The sequence below is a fragment of the Lates calcarifer genome, linkage group LG18 (assembly GCF_001640805.2).
Source record: "Lates calcarifer isolate ASB-BC8 linkage group LG18, TLL_Latcal_v3, whole genome shotgun sequence".
Lineage (NCBI taxonomy): Eukaryota > Metazoa > Chordata > Actinopteri > Centropomidae > Lates > Lates calcarifer.
Window position 1 is genome coordinate 5,086,714 of NC_066850.1, and position 12,468 is coordinate 5,099,181.

Below are 12,468 nucleotides of genomic sequence, written 5' to 3' on the forward strand. Positions count from 1 at the left end.
GGTGGTCCTGTGGTCCACTGTGGAAAATTTATCAAACAATAAAGTGCTGACTTCCAAAGAAGTTTATTACATATTCATATTACACACCTTGGGGGCACCAAGGCAGTTGAAACATAATCGGTATCAGTACATATTTGTTGTGTTTATGAAAAAAAATGATTTTTAATAAAGGGTGGGTGAATTGCTCAGACAGATCCTACACTTAAGTGGTAGACAGATACCAGTTTAATAATACTCCATTACAAGTACAGTAGATCCTAAGTATAGAAGTTAGCAACAAAATGTATTTAAAAAGTAAAAGTACTTCTTATGCAGCAGCAGCATAGTTTCTGTAAGAGGTACAATATTGTATAATATATTACTTGATTGTGCATTAAAGTATAAATAGCATTTTGCCTCAGTTATCTGTCCATTAAATATAAAGCTGCAGCCAGCTGGTTAGCTTAGCTTAGCATACAGACCGGAAGAAGGGGGAAACAGTTAGCCTAGCTCTGTCAAACATTAAGAAAACCCACTAACTAAAACCTTCAAATTTTAGTGCTTATAACAACTTAAATATTGTTTTTTTATTGTTTCCTCCATGAAAAACAAACTGTAAACACTGTGATTTGTTGTTTTACAGAGATGGTGTTGGGGTGCTAACGTCTCTGATGGTTGCCTAGCAACTGTTAAACCGCGACTTCTTGTTTTTACACTTATTTTTACACTTGTTTTTCTGAACACAAACAAACAAACAAAACAAATATAAGAGATTTATAGTGAGTTTTAGATATTAGTTAATCTATTTAGATAGTTAAGTAATTTATACCGTTAAATAAATGCACAATAGCGGATGCAGAAAGTAGCAGAAAATGAAAGTACTTACATAAAGTATTTATGTCAAAATTAAGTGCAATATTATTCGAGTAGATATACTTAGTTACGTTCCACACTGGTTTTAACAGTGAAAAGTAACAACCGATACCACCCAGCAGCGACACCTGACACCTCAGGTGCGTCGCCTGTGGCCCCGCCCTCCCCAGTGGCAGTACGTCGGGACGACCCACCTGAGTGAGCCGAGGGACAACAAAGCAGGACTGAACATTCACCCTGTCCAGTTAAATGAATCGACCGGCTTGAACTCTTCGCGGATTTGGATTTTGTTCACCATGGACGAGGTGTTTTTTAAATCGGCGTTACCTGCCCAGGACTCTTTCGTGCTGGATGACACGAGTCTGGCTCTGCCGGCCGAGCCGAGCGCACGATCCTCGACGAAACTTGACTCGAACGACCGGAGTCTGCGCGTTCATCAGCAAGTTCAGCTCACACTGGCACGGAGGGCGAAGAAGCCTGTGTCAAATGGTAATGTGTGTGTGTGATTATGATTACTTACGACGCTTTCACACATTTGAATTGCCTGTTCATAATGGTAATTACTCTGGAGACCAAGGACGTTCACTCGTCCCTCCCACCATTCATACTGTCAACAAAGAATAATTATCTCTGTTAAATTACAACTAGTTTTTATTACCGTGTTAGACAATTAAACCACATTATTTAACAACACTTCCCAGTATTTTAAATAAAACAGTGTCTGCTTCTATACAGGCACAATTTTGCTGTGACCAGCTTAACTAAAGAAGGATTTTCTATTCTAAAACCTCTCATAGTTTTTTCATTTCATCTGTTAGAAACCTGTAGAGGTGAAACTGTCGAGTGTTAACATTAACACAGCCAAAATTATAGAAATATTTGGAGAAACAGAACAGTATTTGTCTTCTCTCCTGTACCATTATTATGTTCTGATGGGTCCAGATCCTCAGGTTGGGGACTCTGCCGTAGACTACCAAGGTCCTGCACTATACTTTGTGTTAAGTGTAGGTCTACTATCATTTAGACTAAATACAGACATTTTTGTGTCAGGAATGCATGCTGCATTGTAGGTTACTTGTCCAACAGGTTTCTGCATTTTCATCTTTCCGTCTGAAGTGCTGATGGAAGTGACAGCTGAAAGAACTTGAATATCTCACCCACCTCCTGCTGGTTGTTCAGTGGGGGGGGGTCATGCCCTTATTTTTATGGGGGTGAGTCATCTATAAACTCCAGTCAGTCATCAGACGAACATGATAGTAATATTTTATTCTCAGGAAAGCACTGACGCAGTGAAAGATCTTGTCACTGCTCATCAGTCAGCCTGTTTTTATATATTAGCTGATGGTTTAGCATATGGGCTAAGAGTAATAGATAAAATTCCTGAATTTAACAAGGTGTGAAGATGTTTTCCCTCAATAAATTGATTAATAATTTGGTCATTAAAGGTCAGAAGATAGAAAAAAAAAATTGTCTTTCACAGTTTCTCAGGTCCAAAGGTGACATCTTTTAAATTAATTGTTTTAATCAGCGTAGAAATATTCTATATTTTTAAACAGTTAATAAATTATTAAAGTAGTTGCCGATTAATTTTCTGTTAATTGACCAGTCTATCAATTAAGTAATCATTTCAGCTCTACAGAACAATAGAAAAGAGTTACACTTATTCTAAAGTGTCTTGTTATGTGATATCCTGTAACATTAAACTAGAGAGAGATAAAGATAAATAAATAATAAGTTTTGTTTGCTTTTGGGAGATACACTTTACATTGCTCATATTAGATGTTTATGTCAATTATAAACATAGGTATAGTATGTGTTTTTAACGTTTTTTTATCAGACTTTTCTGCGTTCCTGCCGCCTCCATTGCCTTCTTCTTCTCAGTCCCTCTTAATGCAAATGAACACAATATTTGGTTTGTGGTTCACAAAGACGCTTGGAGCACTCTGAGTGTTTACTGTACTTCCTGTACGCCCCTGACCTGAGGAAGTGTTGGTGTTCCTGTGCGTTCAGGTGATTACTCTGTGAAACCGTACACTCTAACAAAACCTCTTCGACTTGTTTCAGGAGGCGTCCATTTACAGAAGAGCACAGCAAAGAGCTTTGATGCTGTAGATGGACTTTTACCAAACATGAAGGTAAGGTGCCTCATTACTTAATCACACACACACACACACACACACACTGTGGTCACGCTTATTACCTTCCTCCTGTGTTACTGAAAGGTTCATCTGTTTTTGAAAATACTCTTAATTCCTGCAGTCAGTTCAGTACTTTGTGTGTTTTACTTGTCCTATCTTTGACTACATTGTCTCATAGATGCCGATCACCCTGCACTTTAAATATTGTACGCCAGAATTTGAATGCAGGCAAATGATCTGCAGGTGCTTTTTGCTCAGATCAACGCCTCCCGACCTATCAGATGAATCATTGTGTTCTTCTGTTTTAGTTTGACGTCAGGATTTATTACCTTTTGACTGTGTTTGCTAAAGCTGTATGGAGCCCTGATACCGACAAAATAAAATAAATGAAGTTGAAGCTTTAATTTACCTGCTGATTAGTGGTTAAATAAAGTGGGGGGGTTTTTCCCTTTATCACTGATTAGTTAATAAAATTGATTTAAGCGTAAAGCAATACATTAAAATATGATACATTTGATCAACTAGCTGAAAAAAAAATAAAAAGCTTTTTGCTTGTGTTTTGTTTAGTTTTCACAGGTGAATGGATTGTCCTTCACCAACCACTCTCTTTCAAGCAGCCATATACGAAGGCCATCCAGGAGGGTGGAGGTGTCTCCACCGCCGAGCCCAGGGTTATCTCGAGGTCGCTTCAGTTACAATGTCCACCGTTTTGGGACGTACACCCTCCCAGCACCCAGTCAGTCTCACAAGGTAAACCCTCTGCAGAACTCAGACACGTTTCGTCGCTACGCCTTCTCCGAGGCGCCTCGCGCCACGCTGCCTCGTGCCTCCACATCTGCTTACGGGAGCTTCCGCCAGAGGTCGCTGAGACAGATCGCGGGGCAGCAGCCTGTGTTTGCAAACGCAGCATTTCAGCAAAGTGGCGGCTACAGCTCTCACTGGAATCGTAACCAAAGTGTTGTCAAAAAGGAGAGCCGTGCCGTGCAGGGAAACAGCTGTGATATGATGCTTGGTGCAGCCCAGCATGATGAAGGCCTGTCCTGGTTTGCTCAAGTCAGGAATGATGGCCTGGGGCTCCGCAGACTGAACTCATACCCGCCCTCAGTCGTCAGCATGGAGGTGGATGTGGGGAGGCAGATGGGGGAAGAACTCCCCATTCAGCCAATACAGGCTCAGACAGTCACGACTCTGTAAGACTGTGTTCATTTAATAACTTCATATATCCCTGGACTGTCCTGATGTGTGACTCCGGTCATGAACGGTATTCTGAATCATTGGTGGATTGTACATTTTCTTCCTCACACAGGAAGTCAGAGAACAAGCCTCCAGAGATGACGTTGGAGAGGGCCGTGAGCCTGTTGTCCCAGGATGATGAGGAAACACTGATCTGTGCAGCTAGCCACATACAGAATCAATGTTTCAAGAGCGCAGATGCTAAAAGGATGGTATGTCTAATCATGAGCAGTGTATAGGATCATTTTACAGTTAGCAGTTCAATAGTTTTTGGGTGGTAGTGGCAGGAAACCCACACAAACACAACTGAACATGCAAACTCCACACAGAAAGGCACAGCTTTTACCCAAGTCTTTGGAACTGATATCAATCCTTTCATATTGTTGATAAATGTCTGTGGTAGATGATCATCAAATGACATTTTCTCTGAATGTCATGGCTTACATAACATTATTTTATGTTTGAATCTGTCTGTGCATAATCTGCTCTGGTTTCCAGGTGTACTATCTCCATGGAATTGGAAAGCTCCTGCAGCTCCTCCACAACGACAACGAGGAGGTGCAGCGTGTCGCCGCTGGGTCGCTGCGTAACATCGTTTACCAGAGCAACGAAAACAAGATGGAGGTGAAGGAAAATGAAGGCTTGGCTATCATTTTAGGTGCACTGAAGAGCAGCCGCGATGTGGAGACCAGACGACAACTTGCTGGTCAGTTTTTTTTTTTACTATGCGTGGAGCTTAGATGATAAAATCCACATTTTATATTTTTGTTTCATGACTGGTGCTTATTTATATTTCTGTCTAACTCCTAGGTCTTTTGTGGAACCTCTCCTCTCATGACCTTTTGAAGGAGCGCCTCTCAAAAGAAGCCTTAAACATCCTCACCCAGTCGGTCCTCGTGCCCAGCTCTGGCATTTCTGAAGGCGAGAACCCAAAAGACGACCTCCTAGCTGATGCTGAAGTTTTCCACTATGCTACAGGCTGCCTGCGGTAGGCCTCTTTGTTAGCTCTGAAACTAGACACGCCGCTGCTTTTGCATTGTAGATTATAGATTGGAGTAAACAGACACCACTACTGGTGTCAGATAATCAGCTCATACCAAACTAAATGAGAATTTCTGCAAAAATGTTCATGTACTTTGCCTGAAATCAAATCAATAACTTTGTATCCTGAAGAAAAATGGACTATGCTTGACTTCTCTATGGCTCATATGGAGAAAGTGAAGTAGGAAGTTAAAAGTTTACAGTCTGTCAGGAGTGAGTAGGTCATTGTGCAGCATAAGGCAATCATTTTATGATATTACAAAGGGCAAGAGTTAACAGATGGCAGAGCTACATTTACACACAGTCAGTCTCTGCCAAGTTGAGTTATGAGTAAACAGTCTCTCTCCGTGGTGTAACCTGAGATCCGTCTGCATTCTGCTCTAATAACAATCGGGAAACGCTGACTATACTTCTGTGGAGAGAACCGGTGACCTTTTGGTTTTCCGATGAAAACTTTATTGAGTTTTTGCCAACAAAACTATTTGAAGAAAAAACAAACAGCAAGACAGACGGATTAAAGAAATATCCAGTTTATCCAGTATGTGTCTTTGAGCTAGATGCCAACATCAGCATGCTAACATGCTCACATACTAGCATGCTAATGTTTAAAAGGTATCATGATGACCATTCTAACTGTCTTGAGTTAGCATATTAGCATGCTAACATGCTGACATTATGATACTAACATGTTGATGTTTAAGCGATATAATAATGACCATTCCAACTGTCTTAAGTTAGCATATTAGCATGCTAACATTGGCTAATTTAGCGCTTTGCAGGTGTTTGGCCAAAAGACTGAAGCACTTAACAATTGTATTTTCCAATAGTTATCTAAATATCTCATCCAAAACTTCAAATGTGAAGCTGCAGGTGGTTCAAGAGGAAAGATTGGGGGATTACAAAAGTCTTTACGAAATATTGAGCTAGAAGCTCTCAAGAAGCTGCCTAAAAACAAAGTTAAAACAAGTTAGGTCTTGATATTTAAAATTTCTTCCTCATAAGCCAAAACTAGTCAGGTCAATGGCTGCTAGCTACACAATCAAATAAAGTTTAAAGGAAAACTGATACTGCATTCTTATTAAACCAGTCACCAAAATCAATTAGTAATCACCAACCTTTTTACCACACAGTTACACTAATATCATAGTATATTGTGTTAAACCACAGTTTATCTGTTGCAGTCTAAGACCATGTGTCATACTGTTGGTTTCTAGCACGACATGTTCCTGTGTGGACATATATCATCTCTCTGTTTACAAAGCAGGAGATATCAGACACACTGCTCCCCTGGCAACTATAGCTGGATGAAAAGAGTGAAAGACTGAATTATTCATGACGCTCTCTCCTCTCTCCGCTCTGCTGAACTGAAATCACTCCGTCCTCGTCGGCCCAGTGTTATCAAGTTCTCCTTATCATGTTCACAAACCCTTTTTGAGCTCCCTGTGGATGAGAAAAATGATGAGTTCCTCTTATTATATTACATTAAATAACCCATTTGTGTGGAGTTAGAATGTTAATTGTTGTATTCATTTTCCGAGGGAAGTTGGATTACATAGAAATGTTTTGGTAGTCTGTGAAATAATTTGACATGATTGCAGCTGGCCTTGGAACAGCTTGAGATCCAAAACAGTGCATCCATTAACTTTCAGAATGATGTAGTTGACAGAAAGGGGCTGATTACACTGTGGGAATTCTCTGTTATTGACATTGCTGACTTGACTAATACGCTTCAGCGGGACTTGAAAACTGCTTATCTGATTAAAACCCACAAACGTCACATTACCTTGATTGTTTTTGACTGTTTCTGTTCCCAGGAATCTGAGCTCTGCTGGTCCGGATGGCAGGAAAGCAATGAGGGACTGTGAGAATCTTATTGATTCTCTGGTCTACTACGTTCGGGGAACCATAGCTGACTATAAGACAGACGACAAGGTGAAATGAAAATGATAAGCAGCTCAGAGAAAAAACGTTGTCACAGTTGGTTTGATCTGGAATGCAGCTTGTTACAGGCTGACAAGTAGATATTTCCACACCTGCACACTACACTTTAAAACACACCTCACCTTTGAAAAAGGGTCAGTCCAGCTCCAAACATTAATAGTTTTTGGACACTTGGGTCTTAATGGCAAAGTAAAGCTCACTTTACCTATAGCTCCCATTCAAGCTTCAGTATGCTCTGTCTATATATGTGATGAAACAACATGCCATGCTGCATATAATCTGCTATTTATTTATGCTTATATCTACTCTGAAGTCCACAGAGAACTGCGTCTGCATCCTGCACAACCTGTCTTATCAGGTAGAGGCAGAACTTCCCAAGAAGTACACCAAAGATCTCACAGAGTCCCGACAAAACTTGGCACACAGGCCAAAGACCGTCAGCTGCTTCCCTTCACGCAGTGCCAAGATCACAGAGGTAATCCCCTCAGACAATAATCCACACCAACAGAACAAAAGATGTGGTCTGATATTCAACAGCAGTTCTGTGAAAATTGCTGAAAAATTAGCAACTAGCTGAGGAGCATAGTGGAGTATTTAGCAGCTAAAGAGCCAGATATTTCCCTCAGGAGTTGGTTGGGTTCACCACAGCTACCTACTTTAAAAGTAGGTATGTCAGTGTAATGTTTGCAGCTTGTTTCTGTCGCCCCCAAGTGGCCAAAAGCTGCATTAACCACATTTGCAATTTTAATTTAGTCTTAAATTACCGAATGTTTGTGGACACGCAAAAATGCCACCCATATGATGCTGCTGAACATCTGTCTACGAGACCGTGGGCATTAATGAGCTGCTGTAACAGCCTCCACTCTCCTCTGAATTGATTTTGGAATCTGACTGCAGGGATCAGTGAGCTCGGCCACTGATGTTGGCTGATAAGGGTTATGTCTCCCAGTGTGTGTTTCTATAACCCACAAGCTAACAGTCAAGAATGGCTTTATACAGTGGGCAGGGTTAGCTAGCCTAAAAATATTTTAATGTTTAACAGGAAGAGAAAGCAGATTTTGTATTTTATAAATACAGGGAAACTGTTTTCTCCTCACAGGTCACTGCACGCTCATTAGTAAATAATCTTCTGCATTGCAGCTACTCAGATGCTGCAGTGTGAATTCTTTATAATTATGTGGATGTACAGTTTGATGATGATGCTGCACAGTGGCATTGAAGCTCAGCCAGTCTTCTCTGATTATATAAACATTTAATGCCTGCAGATACACACAGTGAGCACAAGACATATGTGCATCATTCATTGTTAACCTGCAGCATAAAAGCTGCCTCCTGTCGTCGATATGAACCCAATGAACCCACCTGAAAGCTGCAGCTCATCACTTGTTTCCTCCCAGCATCTGGAGCGACAGAGCCCTCTGCTGGAGGAGAAGGCTAACCCCCGGGGCATAGAGTGGCTGTGGAGCGCCATCACCATCCGCATGTACCTGTCACTGATCGCCCGCAGCGTGCGCCACTACACCCAGGAGGCTGCCATCGGAGCCCTGCAGAACATCACAGCCGGGAACGGAGCGGTGAGGCCAGACGGATCTCTTTCTTTTTACAGTTTCATAGGTTCAGGTTTGTGTCTGTTTTATCTGTTTGGTGGAGAATAGTTAAATACTTGAAGACATATTTACATGGTTTTAGAGTCTCTCCATATTCTGCTATTGATAAATAAATGTAAATATGTTGTGTTCTACACGTTAGCTGGTCTGTGGATTATATTTCATACAGATACAAAGTAAAACAAAGTTTTGCATTTCAGAGTGCAACCAGCAAATATTTAAATCTTTAGCTGATTGTTTATCAGTTTAAAATCTCAAATTTTTGCCTAAATGGCTGACTAACTACTAAAATTATAATAAAATCCTCTGTTTCTAATTGATTTCAAGTTATAATTTTAGCACTAGAATATGGAGAATTTCATGGGATATACCAACTGTGACTGATTTGAAAGCTTGTGCATGTGGATGTACATTTACTACTAATATAAATACATCTTTTAAAGACACAGTGAGTATTTCTTTGATTGTATGTACTGTAGAAATTGACCATCATGATAGAAAAACATGATCTCCAGTTTTACCTCTGTTTACTGATCCACATAAACCTGCAGCAGCAGGAAACATAGTTGTTGTCATGTGTTTAGACCTGTAAATCGAATTAAAATAGCAATATATCACAGTCATTCATATATTTCTGTGGTCTTGCAGGTGTCTGAAGCCATCGCTTTCACAATAGTTCAGCGGGAAAACGGTCTTCAGCATGTAAAGAAGATGTTACAGGAGGGAGAGAGTGCCGTGAGGAGGACGGCCATATCTCTAATAAGAAACCTCTCTCGCTACCAGGAGCTGCATCCTGACATTGGTAACTTCATATTCAAACCATGAGATGCTGACCCATTTTGTCTCCACTGGGACAGCGCGCACAATTAAAATATCTTTTACGTGTGAAGTGAACCAGGTGTTGCCAGAGGTGGCGGGGATGCTGCCCAACAACGACACCGGCACCGACCTGCCCACCGAGGTGACGGCCTCTCTGTGTCACATCCTGATTAACCTGAGTCAGAGCGACATGCAGCACGTCCGGGCCATCGTCAACCAGGGAGCCCTACCGAAGATCATCAACATCAGCAGCAAAGACAACGGGTTAGTCAGCACATGACGCACTTATGAGCTCTGAGTTTTCTGTTTCCTCTCACACCTGATACACAGTTAAATGTACCTACAGTATGAACACAGAATGATTTCACCTTTCTGTGTCGTAGTTATGGACCAAGCAGAGCGGGTCAGGCTGCATGTGTCCTGCTGCACACCATGTGGAAATACACCGACCTCCATGGGGCCTACAAGAAGGTGGGTGCTTATACAATACAGAATCTTTTAAACACTGCTCGAAGCAGGTTGTCTTTCTGCTTTAAGGCCCACATTAGAAACGTTTTGAGTTTTTCCAAGTGTCACAGCATAGATAGCACTGATAAATGCTTTATTTCTTTATTAATCTAGGGGATTAAATTAAGTCCCTCTCATCTTTAATTTGCTTCATTTAACTGGTGCAATCACCTGATTGTCACTGGTGCAGGTTACATTATAAATGTGTTTCTGACAAGTCATATCCTACAGAATGACTCTAATTTGGTTGTTCATAAAGAAAATTAGCCAGTTATCAGTTATTTAAATCTGTTGTTGACGTGTGTGTGTGTTCAAACATCAGGTAGAACTGGTTGGTATACTTATTTTTATTCATCCATGAGCAGGATTTTTTCATGCCACCGTTAAATTTACAGGATTTATTTGTCAGGTATATACTGTAGTTCACTACTTTAGCCAGCAGGTAGCTGCCACAGTGTCTTGTTTGATGCTACCACTAGGGGGCAGTAAAGTAAAACATTTTCATAGCTCTGAGAACCACTACATCAAGGTAATATCCAGAATTAACATTTTCTTCTTTCTCGACAGTGTGGGTACAGGAAAACTGATTTTGTTAACGCGAGAACGACAAAGGCTGTGAACTCTGGACGAAACTGAGCTGAAGATCTTTTACACCAAACTCCAAACTGCACTTGTTAACAGTAACAGCACTTCCTGTGTCTGTGTCAGTTTAGTAAAATAAGCCTTGGATTTTTTTTCCTCAGTGCTGCAGATAAAAAACTGTAAACTATTCCTGCATTTCTCTTAAAAGTCCCATGAAATAGCTTTAAAACAGTTATTATCTGATGTGTTTGAATGTGTTGCTCTGTTAGTGTTGAGTGGAAACAGGAAAAGAGAGAGGTTGAAGAGCATTAATGAAGAGCCATTTTTAATTTCATGGGACCTTCAAAGCACGTTCTAGTTTGTTAACATTCCTCATCAGATTTGCATAAGACTTCTGGTCCGCTGCCTTCGTGCCTCATGTTCAGAAAAACTCCTGACAGATGAATGTAGAAATCTCTCTAGCAGCGATAATGAATGATATTCAAAGTATTCATTTATGTTTGTCTGTGTTTTTTCTTTGACGGCAGCTTGACAGTCAATGATACTGTTATGTGTTTTTAAACACTGCAGGTAATCATACAAAGAACCACAATGAGAAAAAATTTAATATTTACACTAAAGACATAGTGAAGGATGAAGATCAATCAGACTATTACACTGTTAATATATGTATATAAATGTATTTTAAGACAGAATGACTTCCCACTGTAACATACAACAAGCTGATCTTCTGCTCTGCCTTCGTGAGTTCATTTATTCAAATGAATAAACTGTTTTGACTTGTTCATTTTCCACTGCAGATATAGTGTATTATTCTGTTGCCTGAGAAAAAGTCGAGTCATCCATTATAAATAGCTCAGAACTGCCAGAGATCAATGAATATCATTAAGTTTAAAGACCTTTTTATGCTTGGAAACCTGACTTACACAGCACTTCCTCCACATTAAACCATAATTAAACAATTCTCTCAATCATTAGTGTGGAGGACGAGGTCAGTGCCAGTGGATTAGACTCAAACCTCCTGTGTTTGGCTTCATTCCTGAGGCCTCTCGGTGACTTTGAGACGAGCTGCACTGCGGCACAGCTGAAGGAGAGGTGGGGGGGTGGAGGGCTGACCCGGGAGGCTGGGTGCCAGTCAACGTCACCGCTCCCAGACAAGGGGCTGGACGTGAGGAAAAACACAGGTGAACACTCACCCTCAGAGCCTCGGTGGTCTTACCCAGACACAGTTTTTATGTTTCAACAGCTAACCCCCTCCCCTCCAGAGATCCACGTTGTCTAATGAAGCCAGTCCCACCTGGGAAATCTACAAAGGCCTCACTTGATTTCAGGCACTGGCTGAATTTTCTAAATCAAATTAACAGTATCCCACAAAGTAATTACAGCTTTGTATCAGTGACTCTCCCTGTATCTGCATATCCAGCCTGGATACATGCTGGTAGGAAGCACTTAGTCTCTGTCAGCATGTACATAATGTAGCATGACATGAAATAAAATTGCTTTTGAGCACTGATATGAAAGTCTTCCTGCTGTTTTCAGGCCACTGCAGGATGTTTTTGTGTGTTTAAAGGCAGATTTAAAGTGCATTTCATGTTAACTTACATGTGAATTACAAGACAGGCTGTGGAATAATTTCATGAATCCACAATTCAGATTTAAATGTGTTTCCTGTAAAGGTGTGTGACCTTTGTTTTCAGATCAATACAATAAGAAAAGTAGATGTTATTATTAAAATGTCCTGCAGAGGG

The 12,468-nt window shown here is 40.7% G+C and overlaps 1 protein-coding gene across 2 annotated transcripts; it reads left to right on the top strand.

The window, feature by feature from the left end:
* Nucleotides 1-845: 845 nt before the first annotated feature.
* pkp2 (plakophilin 2) lies at nt 846-11,519 on the top strand. 2 transcript variants are annotated; one of them, XM_018686991.2, is made up of 13 exons: nt 849-1,341; nt 2,917-2,987; nt 3,558-4,180; nt 4,297-4,435; nt 4,722-4,929; nt 5,034-5,211; nt 7,079-7,196; nt 7,519-7,680; nt 8,603-8,779; nt 9,461-9,614; nt 9,703-9,895; nt 10,015-10,102; nt 10,706-11,519. In XM_018686991.2, the coding sequence occupies exons 1-13, from the start codon at nt 1,149-1,151 to the stop codon at nt 10,772-10,774; spliced, it is 2,373 nt and encodes a 790-aa protein (XP_018542507.1). In that variant the 5' UTR covers nt 849-1,148; the 3' UTR covers nt 10,775-11,519. The 2 variants fall into 2 exon arrangements, with proteins under 2 accessions (XP_018542508.1, XP_018542507.1); XM_018686992.2 differs by lacking the exons at nt 9,703-9,895; nt 10,015-10,102; nt 10,706-11,519 and having other exon boundaries at nt 846-1,341; nt 8,603-8,825; nt 9,461-9,573.
* The last annotated feature ends 949 nt before the right edge of the window (nt 11,520-12,468 follow it).